At 33.9% G+C, this 22,622-nt stretch overlaps 3 protein-coding genes across 4 annotated transcripts; 1 reads left to right on the forward strand and 2 right to left on the reverse strand.

The window, feature by feature from the left end:
• The first annotated feature begins 6,210 nt into the window (after positions 1 to 6,210).
• LOC116137087 (50S ribosomal protein L7/L12) lies at positions 6,211 to 8,331 on the forward strand. The gene is made up of 2 exons (XM_031422776.1): positions 6,211 to 6,334; positions 7,299 to 8,331. Exon 2 carries the CDS (start codon positions 7,402 to 7,404, stop codon positions 8,038 to 8,040), a length of 639 nt encoding a protein of 212 aa, XP_031278636.1. The 5' UTR covers positions 6,211 to 6,334; positions 7,299 to 7,401; the 3' UTR covers positions 8,041 to 8,331.
• A 562-nt stretch (positions 8,332 to 8,893) lies between these two features.
• LOC116136969 (bifunctional purine biosynthesis protein PurH) lies at positions 8,894 to 13,886 on the reverse strand. Its single transcript, XM_031422657.1, has 11 exons — positions 13,567 to 13,886; positions 13,268 to 13,343; positions 12,841 to 12,937; positions 12,503 to 12,605; positions 12,233 to 12,366; positions 11,738 to 11,915; positions 11,278 to 11,432; positions 10,451 to 10,660; positions 9,839 to 10,186; positions 9,618 to 9,744; positions 8,894 to 9,257 (listed from the first exon to the last, which is right to left on the reverse strand). The coding sequence occupies exons 1-11, from the start codon at positions 13,826 to 13,828 to the stop codon at positions 9,106 to 9,108; spliced, it is 1,842 nt and encodes a 613-aa protein (XP_031278517.1). The 5' UTR covers positions 13,829 to 13,886; the 3' UTR covers positions 8,894 to 9,105.
• A 1,741-nt stretch (positions 13,887 to 15,627) lies between these two features.
• Positions 15,628 to 21,132, reverse strand: LOC116137053 (protein FAR-RED IMPAIRED RESPONSE 1-like). 2 transcript variants are annotated; one of them, XM_031422742.1, is made up of 10 exons: positions 21,015 to 21,132; positions 17,296 to 19,601; positions 17,137 to 17,193; positions 16,964 to 17,032; positions 16,789 to 16,857; positions 16,615 to 16,683; positions 16,452 to 16,520; positions 16,285 to 16,353; positions 16,081 to 16,186; positions 15,628 to 15,827 (listed from the first exon to the last, which is right to left on the reverse strand). In XM_031422742.1, the coding sequence occupies exons 2-9, from the start codon at positions 19,564 to 19,566 to the stop codon at positions 16,109 to 16,111; spliced, it is 2,751 nt and encodes a 916-aa protein (XP_031278602.1). In that variant the 5' UTR covers positions 19,567 to 19,601; positions 21,015 to 21,132; the 3' UTR covers positions 15,628 to 15,827; positions 16,081 to 16,108. The 2 variants fall into 2 exon arrangements, with proteins under 2 accessions (XP_031278602.1, XP_031278603.1); XM_031422743.1 differs by lacking the exon at positions 16,964 to 17,032.
• Between the last annotated feature and the right edge of the window lie 1,490 nt (positions 21,133 to 22,622).

The raw sequence follows: 22,622 nt of genomic DNA on the forward strand, positions 1-22,622 counted from the left end.
AGCCCATTACTTGCTTATGCAGAGTTTACGTGTTGTGGACTTTAGTGGCTGGCCAATCAAGCTGTTGAAGATCGATGCCTGGCATAACTAAGGCTAAAAATGAAGAAGCGGAGGAACGGAGAGTCAGAACTAACCAGGACAACTAGAGAAGTCCAGATTTCAGGGAAAAATGGAGAAGAAGATGCAAACGGAGTGGAGAAATGGATAGTGTTTTACGTCTAGGTTTGGGGATTTTGTATAACTGGGTTTACATTTTTTTTTTTTTTTTTGTATTTTACCCTAAGCCTAAAACTGAGGTTTTGTTTTTCTTTAATGGTAAGGATTTAGAGATTTTTTAATTTGTTTACTTTTTAAATTTTAAAGAAAAATTGTTTTCTTTTTAATTTTTTTAATAAAATCGGAAATTCAGTTTTCTATAGACCAAAATCAAACCCGGTTTCTATTAAGTAAACGGGATTTATTGTAAAGTAATCAATCGTGAATTGTCACATCATGCTTTCTTGCTTTTTTTTGCTACAACCCACCCACAAGCTCCCTGGGGCCTTGGTTGGAAAGTGTCTTGTGTAGAAGATTTCATGAAATTGATAAACTAATTCCACCAAAGAGTCACGACGTGGATATTTGTTCATGAAGAAAATATTCCATGCAAAACTATAGAGAACGTCTTTTTAAAATTTATTTGTCCAATTTATTCTTATTTTGCAACGATCAGTTAAAAACCTTTATTTGTTCAATTAAATATGATAGTATTAATGTTTCTTTTTTAAATCTCTTAGTTTAATATAGTTGTATAACGTAATATATGTTGATATACATGTGAATATTATTTATTTATAGAGATAATGTTCAGCAAATAAATGAGAAATTAATAATTCTTATATTATTTATTTTTATAGCTAAACGTAAAAGTTCAAAGGTCAAATGGAAAATTAATAATTCTAATATTATTTTTTAAAATCTGAGCTAAAACTTTAGAGAACGTGTGTAACTTGGGTAACTTTAAAATTTTATGAAATAGGGCAAGTATTAATGTTTATTCATTTAACTAAATTTACGTGTCATCAAATGTGACTTACACGTTTCTAAATATAGTTTCAAAATGTAATTTTTTTATAAACTAGTCTTAAAGTCCTAACATTATTACTGGTTCGGTAGATGGATCTAGTAATTCTATAGCAAAATTTACGATTTATTATCTGGACTAAAATCAAATAGTGAAAACCATACAATAACTTATATAACCTTTTAACAAAAACTATACAGCAAACATGATAAGCGGTTGGAAAGTAATATAACAACACAGTAGTCGCAACAACACCTCAAAATTTTACATTTTTAACAAAACATATATAGCAATAATAAACTGCAATTACAAAAGCATAGATAACTAAATACATTACTTTCGATAGCACGTAATTCGCAACGATGACAACATATATTATGATTCAACTAAATTTATATACCTACATTAAAACAAAATAAAAAGTTTAACAATAAACTGACCAAACTAAAAGAAAACAATTACAAATAACTTTGACTACCTTTCTTTCTTCAGATAAATTATGTAACAAACTGTTAATGATTCAAAGTAACGAATCCTTTAAATAATACAAGGCATCTCTTCAAATTCATGAAATTCAACAATATACCTTATCAATACATTAATGTTTACATTTATTCATGCATATTAATTATAATTAATATTATCTATATATCTACCATTTCACGTTTTGTGCCCTTTCACGCTATGTATCCCTCCACATTCAATTAGATAGAAATAATGAAAGTTAATGTATAATCATAAAACATTTACCATGAATGTGAAGAATTTCACTTTATCTAATCTAATAATAAAAAAACATTTAGCATCCACAAAACATTAAATGTATCCCTTATTAATAATACAAAATAGCTTAAACCAAAACCATGCAAGACACTTATAGTAATTATAGTCTAAACTAATAATATGCTTACAGTTGCAACAATTATAGTCCTATGTGACGTCCAAATAGTAAGTGTTTCATGATTATATAGATACATGGATTCAAAGTTTCATTCGTTGGGCTTGATAATTACCAAAAAGGAAAAAAAAAAATGTCTAACGTCGGTGAGGGCTTTCGTGATCCAATGGTACCGGTTTCAAGTTGCACCGCCGTGAAGGACTCTGATAGTGAAGCAAGGACTAAAACTTCACAGAAGACGCCCGAACCCAGAGAGATCTTTGTTAAGCCACTAACTTCGCCGTCGTCAATTCCAAAGCCAACTGTGACTAAGAATCAAGGATGAATTTCATCATGGTTAGTTTTCAATTTTTCTGAGTTGTTATTTTTTTTTTTTAATTAGCAACAGTGATCTGAGTGAAAGAGATGATCCACAGCGGAGATTGCGGCGGAGAGAAATTAAACCGCTTAGATTTAATTTTATAATTGTTGTTTTAATCTTTATGGCTTTCATTGTTTACGTCTAATACGGAATCTTTGTGGAATGAAATAAATTCTAATTTGCTTTTCATTTCCTATATTTTCTCGGTATCCAAACGTACACTTGTCAAAAACCTTTGTGAAGTTTTGGCCCGAGAGGAAAAAAATCTCACTCTAAATTGGTATTAATGTTTATTTGGTTGTTTTACTTGGTTTAATTTGGTTTTTCAGGTTCTCTTACAGAGTTACAGTGGTTGTTCGTTGTTTTACTTGGTTTCTGCCAGTTTCTCTACTGCTATGTATGTTTGAAAATTTGACAATGAGGGGCACTTCCTTCGTTATCTATTTCAATTTGTATTATAAATAAAATTATGGATACTTTTTTATGTTTCTGTAAACCAATGAATTATGGTTGTTTATGTTTATGTTTATGTTACCTTACAGTAAGAAAATTGCAAGTGTAATTCCACCAAAGAAGAAGTCGGTGAAGAAAACGATGTTTAAAACTATAGTCCAATCTTGTTCATCTCTTTGCCCTTCCTCTGAATCGTCCATGCATTTATGATCTATAATTTAAAATGGTAATATTTCATCATCTATAATGAAATGAAGTGATTTTATGAAATTTGGTTGGTTTCTGCCAGTTTCTCTACTGCTATGTAGGTTTGAAAATTTGGCGATGTAGGGCACTTTCTTCGTCATATATTTCAATTTGTACTATAAATTTAACTTGTTTATGTTTCTGTAAACCAATGAATTATAGCTGTTTATGTTTATGGGGGTACATTCTGTGACCTAGAAGGGGAAGGGTTTATTTGGCTGTTTGAATTGATAACTGCAAACGACAAAAAGATAGCGACTCTGCATTTTTCTTTTATTGCAAACATGGTGGTTGACTTTAAAAGAACTTGATATAAAATAAAACATGATGGTTTCGGTGAATATAGGAATAAGTTAGTGGACTCTCTCTTGAAGATTTCATGGAATGGATAAACTAATCCCCATAATAGAAGGTTATAATAATGGAGGGGGCACAATTAAAGGTAATAATTCTAACATAGGATTACGAAAAAGTGTAGCGAGGATAGTCAATGACCCCACAGCCACACCACTCTAATCAATCTCATGGCTTCTCCACTATATAGTATGTTCCATTTATCTAATCTCTCAACATAGTAACTGAAAAGTGAAAATCTTAAATTAATGCTCAATTAAAATTAACAACAATAAAATCAACACATATTCATAAATTGAGGTACATCTTTAACCCTAGAAAAGAAATTTAGTTCATAATTGCAATACTAAAAACAATTATTGTATTCAATAACATGAGTTTAAGAAAGAAAATAGAAAAACTTCTCAAATTGGCTAATGAAAACTTCAAGAATTCTGATCTTGAAAATAGTAGTCGCTCTTTCTCCTTCTCTAATATCCCTAAAAACTAATTAAAGTCCCTTATTTATAGTGCTAGGGTTTGGAGGCTAATTAGAAAAGAATTAAATGTCTTAAACTATTCAGATTCGAACTAGGAAAGTAAAATAACCCAAACAGATCCGCAATCCATCGCACAGCGATAGAAATGGTCGCTGCAGCGATAGTTCTTTATGTCTCACGAGTCTGGAATCTTTAGAATTTGGCAAAGTTATCAACATAAACTTTGTAGCTCTCTGAATAATCTTTCCAACACCACAAGAATCATTGAATTCCGATTTCTACAACTCAAGTTATGATCAAAACATTGAAGTATGCTCATCTTAAAGGATTTCCAAGTTCTAAGTCTCGTCTTCAACGCATCATAACTTTCTCATTTTAATTTCGATTCTTGTACCGTTTGTTCCTACTAGTCACAAATTTCATCGACATCATTCTTCTTTATTCAAAAATCGTTTAGAACATGAAAATATTCAAAATACACCCGTGATCCCATAAAAAGTATTTATGAAATAATTAACTTAAATTTCACAATAAAAACACATTTTTCCACGGATAATCTAATTAAATTACTAGCAAAATATGTATTTTCAAGCTTTTATCATTACCACATTGAAATCATAGCGGAACTCACCTTGAGCAGAACTCATCTATAACTTTGTCACACACTCAAAATTTAATATGGGAGTATCAACCATAAAACTATGAAAGGTTCGTGCTTATAAATTTACATGACATTTATAAGCACAACCATAATTTGTCACACACTCGTAACATGTATTAGTTATCAAAAGCTTCTTTTCTTTATGCATGATCTGATTTTGCTGCAAGACTACAAGTCGGAAAGTGATTGGTGAAAAATACCAATTTAGAAAAATTCCATGCAGAACGTCTTTTTTATTGTAAAAATACATTTCTTTTTTTGTTTTTCAAAGAAACATATTAATGGCAAATATTGAAAATATCTATGGGCCGGCAATTGGGCATATAGATCAATTGCAAAAGGTGGAGGCATCATCAAGGGTATTTTGACGTTTTCTTTAGTCAACTCTGGTATTTAGAACAAAAAAAAAAGTAAAAAGACCATGGCTCCGATGATTGACTGATGGTGGTTCCGGTGATAAGAGATTGCCAGACACTTATTTTGAAAAAGGAGTAAATTTTCTTAAAAATAATATTAAGTCTTAAATATATTTTATTATTTTGAAATATTTATTTATAATTCTGTATTTTAGCATTAAAGATCATTTTTTCCCTTCTCCTATTTAAGCTTTGACACCAAAAATTGCCGGTACGAGGTGTACGTGGCTAATTATATTTAATGGGGGCAACTTAACAATTTTTTATGTTAGAGAGAGTGTAGCAGCAGCCCTAAGAGATGGCAATGGTCCGGTTCGGGCCGGGACAGGGGGCCCTTTGCTCGAGCCCGGCCCAACCCCCATGGCACAAGGCCTAGGCCCGTTACGGACCTGACAGGTAAAGTCCAAGCCCAACCTGATGCGTTTTTTGTAATCACAGTAAAAACCCAATCCTAACCTATTTTTATAATTTTAATTTTAGAAACAGTTTTTAAATAGTAATCTTAATAATTATTGTGAAATAAAATAAATTTCCATTCTTTTTATATTTTTAATTTTAAAAACAATTTTAAATATTAATTTTTTTTTTTTAATACTCACCAAATATATAAATAACAATACACCCTCATTTCTTTTTATATAATTTCCATTTAGAATATATATATATTATGGATAATTTAGTAAAATTAATAGTAAAATTGTCGGGTCGGGCTAGGATTGAAGATTGTCCCATGCCCGACCAGTACCCAAGGTCGGGCCCTAAAATCAGTCCCAAGCCCAAGCCCAAACCCGCTAACACTGGTTAAAGCTCGACCTTTTCAAGATAGGTCGAGCCGGGTACTTGGAAATACTTGGGCCATTACCATCTCTAGCCTTAATGGAGCCCCCGAGTTATCGGAGTGGAGTGTTTGTGCTAAACTAATGTTTTTTCTATGCACTTTGATATGTTGAAACCTTAGGGAACATTTATTGTTAATTATCCTCCCTTAGGTGAAATTAACAATAACTTTCAATCTTTAAGATGGCTTCCAATACTTATAAGATCATCTTCAACCACAAACACTAAACTGGTGACACTTTCACACCATATTAGTGTAAATTTCATACCATTTTGGTGTATAGTTGGAGCAAAATTTGGAAATGGTGCCGCATTGGAGATGCCCTAAAGGATATGACGATAATCCATAAACTAGTAAGGGTTATATGTATTCTAAATAAAGATAAGGGCGTTAAAAGATATTAACCCAAACCTCTAATAAACCTAGGCAGGCCCAATTGCTTCTAATTTTGGTTCCCCACTCCACAACTCAATCTGCACGACCACCATCTCAAAGCAGCCACGGCGAACTCGGCCGCAGCAGCCGGAGCTGGCAGTCATTCAAGCTAGGAAGCAGCTTTAAACAGGTGAGTGTTTTTTTTTCCGAAGTGTTTATTGAAATTGATCTGATGCTCGGAATTGGGCGCATTCTATAGGGTTAAAGTATAGTTAATGAGGTCCGTGTGTCTTTATATCATTCTGGTTGAATCTGAAAGGGATTCCTTTTGTTGGTTTGAATAACTTGTTTTTTTCTGATTAAAAAATCAATCTTTATTTTAAACTATGAGATTGGTTTCTGTTAGCTTACTTAAATAAGTCATGGATTTTTATTTTTATTTTTAAGGGTTTTTTGTGTTTTGATGGTTGAGTCACCTTCTTTGCTGCTTCAATTTTGTGCCCAGAAACAAACCTCTATATGAAAATAACTCTGTAGCATTGGATTGGTTTGTGGTAAAACATTAAGTCTTCGAAGAGATATTTTCTTAACCAAAAACTAGTAAAATTAGTTACACATTGATGTGTGTTTATTTACATCATTGTTGAATCTGAAATGGTTGTCATTGCATAGCTTAAATATGTTGTTCTTTGTCATTAAAAAAATCGATTTACTTTAGAAATATGAGATTGGTTTCTGTTAGCCTACCTCAATCAGTCATGGGCTTCTTCTTTTTTCTTTTTTCTTTTTTTTCCTAATTTTTTGTGTTTGATAGTTGAGTTCCTTCTATGCTGCTTCAATTCTTGTGCCCTGAAGACGAAATCTAAAGACGGATAAATCTTTGGTTGTGAATTGCATCGTTTTATATTTTGAATCTGTTGTGTTTTGTTGAAGCCTCTTAATAAAGTGTGATTAGGAGTTAAGATCATATTGTTGATAAAACTCAAAACAATTTAGTTTGGCTCTCTCACCTGCCTAAGTGATGAAAATGGGAAAAAATAAATGAAAAATCGAAAGGCACTGTATTCAGGATGTATTTTGAATCTGAAATCACTATCATCCGAGGTCTATGTTTCTAATTATTTTTGTATTATATCTTCTTTTTTTATTTTCAGGCAATGAGTATTCTCTTGTAACTTAAAAGTGTTTAAGATTGAGTATTTATATGTTAATACGCCACTAGTATTTGAAGAAGTTGTGCTGAATAAAAAACTCGAAATGAGCTTCATAGCAAGGCTAAGATGTCATTTACCAAATGGGTTTTCCAGAAATCCCAATGTTTATCCTATGGTGGCTCTAAACATTTTGAACTTTAATGGGATGGTGTCTCGGAGCTTTTGTCAAGCTGCAATGGAGGAGGAAGTGGAGATCGATCAAAGGAGACTCCCAGCTGATTATGATCCAGCTACTTTTGATCCCACAGAGCATCGTAGTCCTCCAACCGAGCGTGTTTGGAGGCTTGTAGATGAAATATCTGGACTCACACTAGCTGAAATTACGGAACTGGGTTCCATTATAATGAAGAAACGGGGAATGAAGGAACCACCAGTTGTGGGGGTTATGAAGCCCGGTGCTGCTGCTTTGGCTGGAATGGCAATGAAGGCAACTTCTGCAGCAAGCAAGGAGGAGAAGAAACCTGAGAAGACTGTTTTTGAGTTGAAACTGGAATCATATGAAGCTTCTGCAAAGATTAAAATTATAAAGGAGGTTAGGAGTTTTACAGATTTAGGTCTCAAGGAAGCTAAGGATTTGGTGGAGAAGACACCAGCGATAGTGAAGAAAGGTGTGTCGAAAGAAGAAGGTGAGCAAATAATTGAGAAGATGAAAGCTCTTGGGGCAAATGTTGTTATGGAATAAAATGAAATTTCCTGAATCTAGTTACTGTTTTATTAGACACTTTTGAATCACCACCAAGTTTAGGGTGAGGATTTTACTAGTGGATGCTATCTCATTGTGTTGATTTTTGAGCTTTATATGGCTGTAATTTTGATCAGCAATGGCCACAAGTGGTGTCAACATTTTAGGGGAAGGAAAATCCTTTTAAGTACTCCCAAAGTATTCATGGCATCCTTTGTTTCTTTTGCTTTCTTTTTGATGTAGCTTACATGATTGGAGAAAAAAAAAGAAAATAATTAGATTGAGGCCAGATTATGTTGCCTTATGCCTACACGTTTTAATCTTTCTTTGATACTATGATCTTTGTTATGAATTTTCTTAAAAAATTATAGTTTTTTTTTTTATTAATTTAATTCTTTATTTTTCCCCAATAAAATTTTGGCTGGGATAACTCTCTCTGAAAACAAATAGCATATTGCATTGTCCTATTTCTTGCTAGGAGGAAAAAAAACCTGCATTTCTGCAAGCTTTTACCATTAGAGTCCAAAAGTTTTATGATAAAATTCTATTTTTCATTTATACAAAGGGTTCGATTAATTTATGTTATAATGGTTATATCAAGAGAATATAAAATGGCAAATAATAAGAACATACATTATTCTCATAAATTCTTGGCTTGCCAACTGTTCCTTTTGTAAGCTTCACCTCTGATATTAGTCATTTGTTATGTGAGAATATGTATATTGGGTTGGAATTAGGGTTTAGGGTTTAAAGAACTTGACTTTCACATTATGGCAATGCAGGTTATCTCTACCCATCTTTTTATAAAAAAAAGGATTGGGAAAATTATCAAGACAAAACTGAGAAGATCAGGTTCACAAACTCAACATGAACACAAAATCTGTGGTTCCCTGAATATAAATTATTATGGCACAACATGGTTGCCAGCTTATGCAACATCCAGAAGGGTTTTTTTCATGCCAAAAACCTAAATATCTAATGACAAAACCACGCACTTTCTCAAATTGTGCTGAGATTGAAAGCACAGGGTTTGATCCGAAAATGGAAAAGGAAGGTCAGTCAGCTTCAATGCCTGAAGTGCCTCACGTTAGTGAAGAGCAGTGAAACTCCATATTTGTTACAGCAGTCTATGGCGTCCTTATCTCTAATGCTACCACCAGGCTCTGCGATCACGCCAACTCCACTCTCACATGCCTCTTCCACGGCATCTTTCCATGCTGTTTATAGAACAATTAGCATCCAAATTAATACAGAGATATAAAAGCTTTATGTGATCTCATTTAAATACACTTTAGGATAGGAGGTAGCCATTTCATAAGAATTTGCTCAGGAATAATTTAGAAAAATGCTAGCCTTACTCACTCCCCCTACTCACTTCTCTTACTCACCTTTGTTAACATGACATATAGTACTCTTACTATACTTATAGTATCCGTACTATGCTTTATATTTACAAAAGTGAGTAAGGGGAGTAAGTAAGGCTAGCATTACTCATAATTTAACAGGTGCATTTTGTCTTGGGGAAATTATTGAGATAAAGCTTAAAGCTAGAGCATGTCAAATTAAGATGTAGTTACCAAATGGGAAGAACGCGTCACTAGCTAGAGCAGCTCCTTTAACCTCATCTCCTGCCTTCCTCATTGCTATTCTTAAACTCTCCAGACGATTTGGCTGCCCGCTTCCCATACCCAGCATACAATTATTCTGTGAAAATAAAAGGATCAGATTCTTTCGAGTCCACCAAACATTCCCATTTACAGCAGAAAAATTAAATAACAATCAATAGAAAAGCACCAACCTTCACTATTACAATGGCATTGCTCTTGACATGCTTGACACACAGCCATGCAAATTCTGCATCATGAAGCTCATTTTCTGTTGGAGTTTTATCAGAAACAACGTTGAATTGGATATCTTGGGGAGTTACGTCATCTGAATCCTGAGCTAACCAGCCACCGCCAACTTGTCTCAGCGAAAGCTTTCCCTTCTCATTCTTGTTTGCCTCAAGGATCCTAAGAGTTTTTGATTTTCCACAGAGAATCTCAAGACCCTTCTTAGTATACTTGGGAGCAACCACAATCTCATAAAACATCCGAGTTTCTCCATCTGTTGGACTTCTAAACTCTCGGATTTCCTTAGCAAGAGCCTAGAAACACAGAAAGGCACTTGCTCAGAATTGTGAAGTAAAGGTTCAGCACCATCTAGCACCAGCAAGGAACCCAATCATCAAGCATTAAAGTACAGGTAAGGTCTAACTTCTCAGTGAAAATGATGTGATTTTATCACACTGTCTTTAGATATACAACAGCAAAACCACTGTACAACTTGAGGCAATTCAATTCGATAGCTTAACTGAAATTCCTATGAATCAATTTAACACTGGAACTAAAAGCTAAAAGTACAGAATTACCTCATCAACTTCTATGTTGAAGGCAACAATACCACCGAACGCGCTAACTGGATCTGCTTTCACAGCTAACCTATATGCTTCAAGGATATCATCACGTGATGCTACTCCACAGGGATTTGTATGCTTCACAACTACACATGTAGGATTCTTAAATTCTGATACACAATTCCAAGCTGCATCAGCATCTAGATAGTTATTATATGACATTTCCTGCACCAAGAAGAAAACCAAAAAGCACATGAGATTGAATTCAACCACCATATAATATCAGAGGCCAACAAAAAACAACTACTATAATGGATTTTGCCAATCAACATATCCTGTGAAATCCTCAAATTACATTAAAATAGCTGCATTATGAACCAAAATGAGTAAAAATAAGATCCATATCAACTGTTACTATCACTATTGTACCCACTTCCATTTCTGAACCATATGATATCATTGACTCACATCACATTTCCTAACAATAACTCAAGTTCATACTCTATGTTAATTCCAGTTGCTAATATTCCTAAAATATCAAGCTTGGTGTACCTATCAACTGTAAAACCAAGTTTTCATTAAGATATGATAAATGAACAGACTAGAATAATGTAAGGCACAGGTAAATGCCTAATATAGGTTACTTTTTACAGTTTTCTTTCTGTATTCAATGAATTCCACGGTCAATAAAATAGCAGAGAAGTATAAGTTTCCCTAACAACAAAGTAAGCATAAGACAAACTTTTCAGAAAAATAAACGCTTGAGCTAACGTGCAAATTATTGATGTAGGTAACACATTCTCACATTTGAGGAATGGTAAATAGCTTTCATATATACTAACCTTCCCGTGATGCTGAATAGCTGTTGCAATACCACCAGTATTAAACTCCGAAAGACTCTTGTCGACATAAAATGCAGCCTTCTGGTGCGGATTTTCACCATAACGAAGAGAACTTTTCAGTGAAAGGGGCACTGTTAAGTTGGGCGGGAATTTATCTACCCAAAATAAATCAATCAATTAACAAACTTCGCCATGGCAGAGAGAACTAGAAAACCACAAATAAACAATTCACTGCAATTTACTTTCAAAGAAAACTCTTCAAATGGTTTCATTTTTTGGTTTATTAGTCAAGGGTGTTTCCGAAGCACATCCAAAATCATTTGTCCATTTGAGGGATTAGTTAAATCCATAAGACAACTTTGTGTCATTGAAATTAGATAACTTACAAGTGTTTACTGATTGCCCCACCGGTAACAGTGTTGTGTATAACTAGTTACACATATAAGAAACAAGCCAATACCTTCTGAAGTCTGTTTCCACAGCCACTCTGAAACTGCAGAATCGTAAGAAGCAACATGCTGAAAAGCCTTCCAAGCAAGTTTTCTCCGAAACTGTTCATCATCCTGGTTTCCTTTAAGAAATTCTAAGAGTGCAGGATAGTCTTCGGAATCAACCACAACCAAAACATCCTTGTGATTCTGTTCAATAGGTATATATCAGACAGAATCCAAGATGATAACAGAATGTTAAAATCAGCTGCACACATATTTCATTTTGCATTGCATTTAATGGCTTTAGACCAACAAAATGCTGCTGTTATCATTGTTTTTCAATTTTGGACATGAAAAATACCATTTGTTTAGCAATGATAAGAATGAGATAATAAATTTAGATGATATTTAATGGGATTGAAAAATATGAATAAATTGAGCTACAGATTTTTTAGTTCAGAGAGAAAAGCAAATTCATTGTTAGTATAGTCTTATATATAAAAATTTAAAAAGTAGAATTAAACCTTTGCAGCAGCTCTGATCATGGTAGGGCCACCAATATCAATGTTCTCAATTCCATCCTCAAAAGCAATCCTTCCAGCAGAAGTGACTTTATCATAGAAAGGGTACAAGTTCACAACGACTATATCAAATGTACCTGTACATAGATTGTTTCAGCAAATAGGAACCATGTCCCAAGTGTCCATTAAAAATTCCATAAGGAAAAAAGAAATTAAGAAAATGGAAAACCAACAATCATGCAGGCATTATAAATTCATTTGATTGTTACCCACCGATTCCATGTTCATTCAGAGCTTCCATATGATGCTTTTGGTCCCTTCTAGCAAGAATACCCCCATGAACGTTGGGGTGTAAAGTTTTTACACGGCCATCAAGCTGCAATGCGAAACTAATCAATATTGCAACGCAACAGGAAAAGCTAAAAATAGATACAAGGAATTCCCAGCCTAAATGAACAAGTTGAAGATGGACATCCATTTAACTGGTCAAACTTGAAAAACTTAACACTTAGCAATATTTAATCAATCATTTCATATGTGATTATTATTTTATTATTGAAACAATAACAATAAAATATTAATGTAAATTCGTGTTCCAAAGATAATTTTACCATTTCCGGGAACGAGGTGAGCTGTTCCACTTTAGTTACAGAAACCCCAGCCTTTTCTAAAGCAGTAGCCGTTCCACCAGTTGAAACAATTGTGTATCTACATATCAAAATAGAAGCCTAAGCTTCATAAGAAACCAATAAAACAAAAATTTTCCATACATCAAGAAATAGATTACTAAAATCTCAGGCACTCATTCTTCTAACAAATTTCAAGCATCTAATCCACCTTCTCCCCGCATACACCAAGAACAAGATAAGAAATAAGTATGTAAATTACTATGAGCTTTAATTAAAATCCAACTCCTTATTTTACAAAAGGACCATGTTCATCCATTCGAAAACAAACAAGCCCCTCAAAATTATAAAAATTGAAAACATTATATTAATAAAAAATTTAAAAAAATAAATAAAAGGTAAAAGAATCTACCCCAGTTCTTGTAACCCAGTTCCAAGTACAGCCAAATCCTTTTTATCTGACAAAGATAACAAAGCTTGCTTCTTCCCTACAACAAACCATTAGCAAAACCATGTCATAAACAAATAAAAATCATAACTTTCAATCAAAAAAACAATTCACATACACAAAACAACAAAAAGTACACACAAAACCATATTAAAAACCAATAAAGATAGGAACTTTCAATCAACACAACTCAAACCACACAAAATATGAAACATAAAAGTAATAGTTCAAAACTTTGAAAGGCAAACCGGAAAAAGTGGTACCGGGAGCAGAAGAGTGAGAGTCATCGGTTGGAACAGAGAGGGTTTGAGGGTGAGACATGGCTTTGACGGGACAAAACCTGGAGCGCAGAGAAGAAGAAGCAGCAGCAGTCTGGACTTGAACCCAGAAGATAGAAGAACCGGGTGTTCTTTGTTTGCGGAGAACAGCAGAGGGCACGGTTGAAAGTGACTGCTGGACAGTGTTGACAACGGCGGCGGCCGCGGCGGCGGTGGAGGCTGAAGAAGCGGCGGACAAACTAAACATGTCTGTTAACCGAGTGGAGTTGGACACTTTCACTTTAAAAAGAATGTTCTAATATCACAATGTTTTGACTAAAGAATTATTAATAAAGATTGTGACACAATCTAATCTTATAATTTTCTTCCACAATTTCGACTTTTGTAATTAAATACACCAGACCCTATTATGAACCGAGCAATTTAAACCAAATCTTAAAAATATTTATATTCATATTCAACATAACTTTCAAATTTAAATCAAATCTTAAAAATGTTTATATTCTACTTCCACTTTTAAAATTAAACTAAAAAAAAATGAAAATTATTTCAAAAGTTTATTATTACCATCCTTTTATCATATATACGTATGTTCATTAAGACAATACAAAATATCATAAACATGTTAAATTGATTTCTTTAATTACACTAATATTTTAATGGCTTCATATGGGTTTCAAAAGTATGTGATTATCAACCTATCTTCAAATGGTGTACCATAATTTAACCCATTTTTCTAAATATAAAAACCTTTGAAAAATATTCATTAGGTTCGTTTTTGGATGATTTTTAGAATAGTATTTTGAAAAAAAAAAATTAGGTTATCTTTACAAAAAAGATAATTATTAATGTTTTGTGAGAAGAATAAAGTAGAAAAAGATTTTGAGAATATTAAAAAAATGCATTTTTGGATTTAATTTTATTGAGAAAACCCAGAATAGTATTTTAAAGTGTGTACCAAACGGAGCCAGAGTATTTAATACTTTCTAATAATCATAAATAATTTTTTATAATAGGAATAAAGTATTTTAAAAATACCCAAACAAACGAAACTTAAATACTATTTCCAAAATACATGTTTGTTTCCTTATTCTAAAAATACTATCATATTTTATTCAACTGTTTTAAACCCCCTAAGTTTATTAATTTAACTAAACACCCCCAAAAAAAGTTTAGAAATTAACAAAAACACCCTCACTCACCCACATTTGCTAAATTCTGGCCACTACCACTAGAAGGTGGCCAAAATCTGGTATACTGGCACACTACCGATTGGATCTAACTAGTAGTGCACCAATCTATCATTTACCGGTCAGATCCACCGTCGATATGGTCGGAAAATGTCAGATCTATATCTAAAGATCTCGCTGTTAACGACCAGATCTTTGACTGTAGCTGGTCTTCAACAACGACCAAGATATGGCCGTCGTTGACGACCAAACACGGCCAGAACTGGTCATAGATTTAGCCTTTTTCGACCAGATCCACGATGGATCTGACTGAAAAAGGTTATCTCGAAGCACGACCGACCAAATCTAACCGATCGTGTACCGATACAGCAACTCCGGCCACCCTCCGACGGTGGTGGTCGACTGCCGATATTTAATGGGTGGGCAGGAATGTTTTTATAATTTTTAATATTTTTATTACAGGGGTGTTTAGTAAATTACCAAACCTAGGGATTGTTTTTATTAATTTTTAAATCCTACCTCCTTATTCCCACCCAACTCTAAAAATATCAAAAATATTATCCCAAATACTAAGACAAAAACATTAATATTTGTCAATCTCATAGGGGTATATGAAATAAATGTTAAAAGATATTCAATAGACCTTGAAGATTAGTTGAGATGCACGTAAACTGGCCCGGACACTCCAGTTGCCGAAAAAAAAAAAAAATGTTATGAGATCATTGTACATTCTGATGATGTATCTTAGCACATACAGAAAATAAATTTGAAATTCAAGAATAAAAACTTGAAATTAATTACTGAAACCTTAATTTAAAAAAATAAAAAAATTGATTCTGAATAACTCTATACAACCTGAGAAAAGAAAATTAATTCATTGCAAACTGCACAATATTTACAAAAATAGCTCTTATAAGCATCTTCCATGCTTTCTATGTTTTGCCATCTCAAGCTACATTTTGGTGCCATATGACAGTACAAGAAATGCAGATGGAGCTTGTGGGAAAACCGACGAAGTCGAAGCTCATCGTTCAAATGCAAAAATCTAACCGCCAGCTGCGAAAGAAACCATATTTTCTAGAATTAGCGTTCTGTTGATTTCAGATTATAATGAAGAAAGTAGAACGAGAATAAGAGATGAGCTTTGAAATTGTTATGAAAGACTTTTAAACCATATAATGTAGTGCAGGAATGAGAATCATGCAGCAAGGATACATATAAAACCCAGAAATTTAGAGCTAAAAGCTTCACAGACATGTCGTTAGCAATGTTTCGACTATAGTATAATGGAAGCAGAAAGGATAAACACCTTTATATGATAAGTTATACTACAACAACTAACGGTTGAGATGTTTCGAGTGCAAATGTTTTGATGGCATGCCATGTAACTGAGAGGGTCCAACGTTGGACTGGTCCTGGAATAAGAGTCAAAATCAAATCTTAGGAATAAGTGAAAAAAAAAAAAAATGGAAAAACAAAAACAGCCAGATCTTCCCGTGAGAGGTTTGAGTACCATATCTTGTAAACTGTCTTGAATATCAAAACAATTTGGAATAGTATGTGATCTGAAATGTAACTGCCCCTGCAAGCATGTCATCAGTAACATTAACAGAAAATATAATATATGCTTTCTTATCAGCCAAAAAGATATCATAAGCAATCACATAACAGAATCAATACCATTCCATGCATCCTTTGTTGAGTGATGTAATGAGCATCATGGATCGGTGCAATAGAATTCAATTGTCCCTACAACAACAAAAGCAGAGATTAGATGTCTTACACAAAGATGGAACAAAAACGGTATTTAGCCAGACATTAGTTAGATTACAGTATGCATTACCAGCCCTTGCATATTGTGTTGATTGCCATAAAAGTCATCACGACTCCCAGTCATTGAGTTAATTTGTCCCTAAAGATATATTAAATGGCAATGATAGAAAATATTATTAACGTATCTAAAAATCTAATAAGTCCACAATTTACCAGTGCAATGACTTAAAATATTATCTCATACCATTCCCTGCACAATTTGTTGAGTTCCAAAATAGCCATCAAGGGTCGGAGCTCTTGAGTTTAATTGTTCCTAAACATTAATAAGCAATTGGAATTAAATTTCAAGAATACTCATCTTTAAAATAACCATACTTTCCGATTCAACATATTAGAGTTACTATTAAGTTACACCATACCATCCCTTGTATTCTCTCTTGCATTTCATAAGAACAGTCAAGGGCAGGTGCCCGTAAATTTGAGTGTCCCTACAACAAGTACGGACCCACATTAAGATATTCCTTTATAAAGAAATATCACAACCTAGATTTCTATATAGAATCATGCAAATAAAAGGAGACACAGAACAAACCATTTGTTGCCAACTGTCATGTATCCCGATGGTTATGACCTCCGTTTCTGGATGTACCTAGTACATATGCAAAAGTCCATATAAATTAGATGCTCGTTTTAGAGAATGCAACTTAAGACTAGGGATGTAAGCATGATTACCAGCAAGAACTCAACTAACCTGCTTTTTCTTGGATATACTATCCTTTTTATTTGTCTTCAATGTGTTGTCACCTTGGTTCACTTCTTCGCAATCTTGAGGACCTTGAATTGATTGTGAGGTTGATTCCATTACACTCTGGATTGAGTTATTCACACTCTCACACTTTCTCAAAGCTTCTTCCAGTGCACTGAATACAATGTTGTAAGTCTCTTGCGATAAGGACCCTTCATCGCCCAGCTTGAAGGCCAGTCGACAGAGATCATTATAACGTTGAACCCTAGACTTGTCAACATCTGAAAGTTCTGTCCTTGTTTGTCTACTTTTGGCATCCTTTGTCCAACGTGTCAATATATATTGTGATGGAATGCTGTGCACACCAAACATCTGCAGAACAATCATCACATGTCTACAAAGAAAACCATTGAACTCAAATGAGCGACACAAACAAGAAACATCTGACGTTGACTCATTCCACATGACAATGAAATCTTCATTTTCTTCAAAATCTTGAACCTTAAAAGTTTTTGTTGCTCCATCTTCACTTTCTTTTCTTGGATGACAAGCAACTACTCCCAAAACCTCCACCTGAAATTTCTTAAATATAGCATGTGTGTACATTGTCGCCATTTGTTTCCCGAAAGGTGATGGAGACTTTAACCCAGGTTGCTTATGCCGAGTCTCAAAATCTGCTTTTGCTTCCTCTTCGCACTTCTCTCTCAATATTGTTTTGTATTGTTCTATAAATTCTTTCAATGTAGTTTTCCTCTGCATGTATTTGTCAAAGAAAGAGTTTATACTTTCTGATCTTTGGGTTGTAGACATCCCAGCCAAAAAGATGTCTCTCATGAATGTCGGTATCCACCGGTCACGATCTTCATACAACGACTGAAACCACAAATCATTTCTTAAATTGAACCTATCAACAATTTTCCACCATCTCTTTTCAAACTGATAATTTGTATATGATTTAAAGATGCATTTGTTAAATTTGGTCATAAAATTTTCATGCTGCCTCATCACATAACTGAGCTTTTCAGGAATCTTGCTGAATATATGCCATAAACAAAAGCAATGACGAGAATTAGGAAAGACTTCCGAAATAGCTTCTTTCAGGGCTTGGTCTTGGTCAGTTAGTATCACACTTGGAGCATGTCCACCCATTGCTCTAAGCCATGCCCGCATAAGCCAAACATAAGTTGACTTAGTCTCATCGGCAACTAATGCACACCCCAGAAGAAGAAACTGACAGTGATGGTTCACACCAATAAATGGAGCAAATGGCAATTTATATTCGTTCTTGATATATGAGGTGTCGAAAAAGACTACATCACCAAAACTACTACAATCAACCCTACCTTTAGCATCAACCCAGAAAACATTTCTCAGACGCTGCTCTTCATTCAGATCTATGGCATAAAAGAAGTTAGGATTCTCATCTTGCATGTACAGAAAATGATCGAGCATAACTTGAGCATCTCCCTCATCTAAAGTCAAATGTTGAGCACTTCCTGGTTGATTTGTGGCACTGCCCTTTTGATTCTCATGTTTCCAATACCCACCAGATTTTTTGGACATTGTAACAAACATTCGTTTTGTTCTATCCCGGATAGCATGCAACGCATCAACATTACTATTACCTAGATCTAAATTCCTATGACCACGAAAATAATATGCCTGGTCAGGGAATATTTCATGGTTGTGTTCCTTAATGAAACTACGAATAATCCATCTTCCATCTTCGTGCCTCCTCTTCACATGCATGCAAGCCTTGCAATCTGTTTTGGACCAAGATCGATTAATTCTACCACGTTTTTTCTTAACAGGAACATTTTTCATGCTGTCGGTATCTAAAACAGCTTCTGTATTTTCAGCTGTACTTGGTTCTCGCTTGTTTCCATACCTGGTACATACAAATTTTGCATCAATAAACTTTCCAGATATTCTTGATCGGCGGCTGGCTTTTATTATAGTGGCAAAACCCACGGACTTGGCGTATTCTTTATAGAATGAAAATGCTTCTTCCTTTGATTCAAATTCCATTCCCTCATGAGGCTCTACATTTTTTACAGAATTCAAGTTTATCCCATCTCCAGCATATAACTTCTGTCTACCATCGACCAATGTTCCCTTAACATTAGGCCCATTATTTTCTTTATTATTCCCAGAATTCACAATGGCTCCACCTCTATTATGCACTTCATCATCACCATTGACCATATTAATATTCACATGGGACCTAGACTCTTCCTTATAATATTCTCCTGATGGTTGTTCGAGATCTATACCCATGGAACAAGCTCAAAATGAAGTTGTTTCATATGTACCTGAAAAGGTGAACACAAAAACATGACTCGCTACTTGACAATCAAAGTGTAACCAACAATCATCTAGGAATTCCAGAATATTTATTATGCAGTCTAATTTTACATGTAAACGAAACCAAATGAAAACTGATTTTTGAAGTTTTCCAAAGAAATTGACAAGAGAAGAGTCTGACTACACAATGTTTCTAGAAGATATATCTTCACTAATGAGAAACTTGCAGTCCATCCAAGACTATCCATAAAATTGTTTTAAGGCCAAATCTTCCGTGAGAGTGAACATGCCATTGAAAAAGAGATTACTGAGCAGCCAGGACACCCAGTCATATCCATACTCAAGTAATTTCATGCTTGACTTACAATAAACAAAACAGATTATGTTAATATCTCACATAAAATCCCACTTATCAAGTACCAAGTGCAGTGAAAAGAGTAGTACTAATTTTCACCAGTTGAAAAAATGTTTCCAAAGCGCCAGGATACACTTCACAAAATTGAATAACTAACAAAACAGTATTACATAGGAAGCACTCTGATCCTGACCAAATAATGTTACCAGCTAGTCACCGCAGAAAAATGATAATGCTTACGTTCATGAACGATACATTACTAAATAGCATTGTGTTCTATAATTCATATCTCATTACTAGATTATAGTTGAATGTTATAAATATATAATTGCCAGCAGTATGATATTCTTAGTTACTAAAATCTGTCAACACAGGTCATGGTACAGCAGCATTCCCTGAATACATATTACAGTCAACAGCAACTATTTCACACTAAAACCAACAAACAAGTAAATATGCCGTTCACAGAGAGATTATCACTGAGATTAACACGCAAAAGTTATCGAGAAATAATCAACTAGTTAAAATGCCGAGTAACGAATTCATTAAATTCCATTACTAACAAGAAAGAACATATCTAAAAGTTAAAAAACTGAGAATTTCACCCAAACTACATTGCAGAGTACTAACTTACAAAGTGCCTAAAATGCCAGAAAACCCAGTTCACAAGTTGATTAACTAACAACAAATAACACATTTAACAGTAAAAGATTAAAATTTTCGGACATAGGAGTAAAAACAAACACTTTAAGTAGCTTCAAGAAACAGAACAGCACTAAAACTGAAAATTTCACATAGAAACTATAAAGCAAAGTACATATTTGCAGAGCGAAAACAAACAGTAAATATAAAATGCCAAAAAACCCAGTTCACAAGTTGACTAACTAAGCACAAAGAAAACATATAACAATAGAAGGTTGAAAATTTCAGTCATGGGAGTAAAAGTTAACACAGAAAATAGCTTTAAAAAAACAGTTAAAATTCAGTGACTGAAGAAGAAACAGACAACAGTAGACAAAATAGCATATTGGGAAATTAAAAACTGAGAGAACGTTAGAGAATTTACATGAATTGAAGTCCGATGATGATGATGAGAGTGAAATTTTAATTTTGGGGGCGAGTAGAGAAATTTCTGATAGTGAGGTTTGATAGTTAGGGCAAGAGAAATGGATAATGTACTCGCAATTTTGCATTTACGATACTCGCTCTGTGTTGCCTGGCGATGCCAACGTGTCACCTGGACCCACTACTACCTTATATCATCCTAGTAGACAATAGACATGTCAAATGGGTCGTGTTGTGTTGTCAATTGTGTCGATCTGGTCCGGTCTAGTTCAATTCATAAATATTAGGTTTACTCGTCCCTTTTTTTTTTTTTTTTTTTTTAAAAGTGTTGGGATTATTTTATGTACATCTCGAATAAACCTTGGAGGAAACTATTTCACAATAACCCACCGTTATGGCCTTCTAAGTAAATTATAAGCAAATATACTATTTTGGCTCTCAGCAAAAGATTGAACTTGGGATTGCGTATTAAAGTCGTGCATAATCCTTTTGGTTCGTCCTTATTGTTGGACTACCCATAGGTAGAAATCGAACCTGAGATTATGAGTTTATTCATACTTTATCTCATGTTAATTCGAAATCAATTGATCTATCATGGTTTATAAACCTAATATTATTATTCATGTTATGTCGTATTTATGATGTGTCAAAAGTTCTAATTTATATTAATATTTGATATTTTGATGAGAGGTAGACATGTCAAATGGTCGTATTGAGTTATGTTGTGTCGATCCGATAAATAAAAATAAGCTTCATTCAAAATTTTATATCGTGTTTGATTTGAAATCGATCCACCTATCACGGTCCATAAATCTATTATTATTCATGTTGTGGTATTTGTGTTGACCCAAAATTTATGTTTGGTACATTATTTCTACTCATATTCACAATCTTATTCTCGAAATATTGTTTGTTACATTATTTGAGAAATATTAGTATATTTTTTTAATTACTTTTAGACCCCTTGAGTTTATTAATTTTATTAAATACCCCCAGAAAAAAAGTTTAAAAATTAACAAAAACATCCTCACTCACCCATGCTTGCCAAATTCCGGCTACCACCGACTCACAAGTCACAACGGTGAATTAACGACTGGAACTGGCCGTTAATTCACCGATCTGGCCTTTTTCGGTCAGATCCACAGTGGATCTGGACTTTTGCCGCCGTCGACAGTCAGATCTAGCTGTAGATCTAGCATGTTCCGGCCAAATCCGTGTGGATCTAGCCGAAAAATGTCATATCGACGCCCTACCCGCCAGATCCGACCGGTTTGCGTCGTAACGCTATTTTTCGACCAGATTCCAGTGGTGGTTGCAGGAATCTGGCACTGTGGTGGGTGGGGGTGTTTTTGTTATTTTACAAAAATTTTATATATTAGGGTGTTTAGTTAAATTAGCAAACCTAGGGGTTTTTTTATAAATTTTTAAATTTTATCTCGTAATACTCCCCTATTAAACTGTTCAATATTATTCTCAAAATTCTATCCAAAATAATAAAACAAACAGACCCTATACTTTTTACCTTTTACTTGGTATTTTATCTTTTTATTCATAAATATACTAAAATGCATTTCAAATTATTAACATTATATTTTACTTTTCATTAGTT

This window comes from Pistacia vera, unplaced genomic scaffold, assembly GCF_008641045.1.
Source record: "Pistacia vera cultivar Batoury unplaced genomic scaffold, PisVer_v2 Contig320, whole genome shotgun sequence".
Taxonomy (NCBI): domain Eukaryota; kingdom Viridiplantae; phylum Streptophyta; class Magnoliopsida; order Sapindales; family Anacardiaceae; genus Pistacia; species Pistacia vera.

Coding starts and splice junctions, on each gene's coding strand:
- LOC116136969 (XM_031422657.1), bottom strand. CDS start 13,828: ATGTTTAGTTTGTCCGCCGCTTCTTCAGCCTCCACCGCCGCCGCGGCC. Junction 10,661..11,277: donor CTATTCAGCATCACGGGAAG/GTTAGTATATAT, acceptor TTCTTGGTGCAG/GAAATGTCATATAATAACTA. Junction 9,745..9,838: donor ATGCCATTGTAATAGTGAAG/GTTGGTGCTTTT, acceptor TTATTTTCACAG/AATAATTGTATGCTGGGTAT.
- LOC116137053 (XM_031422742.1), bottom strand. CDS start 19,566: ATGGGTATAGATCTCGAACAACCATCAGGAGAATATTATAAGGAAGAG. Junction 16,521..16,614: donor AACACAATATGCAAGGGCTG/GTAATGCATACT, acceptor TTGTTGTTGTAG/GGACAATTGAATTCTATTGC. Junction 16,187..16,284: donor AAGACAGTTTACAAGATATG/GTACTCAAACCT, acceptor CTCTTATTCCAG/GACCAGTCCAACGTTGGACC.
- LOC116137087 (XM_031422776.1), top strand. CDS start 7,402: ATGAGCTTCATAGCAAGGCTAAGATGTCATTTACCAAATGGGTTTTCC.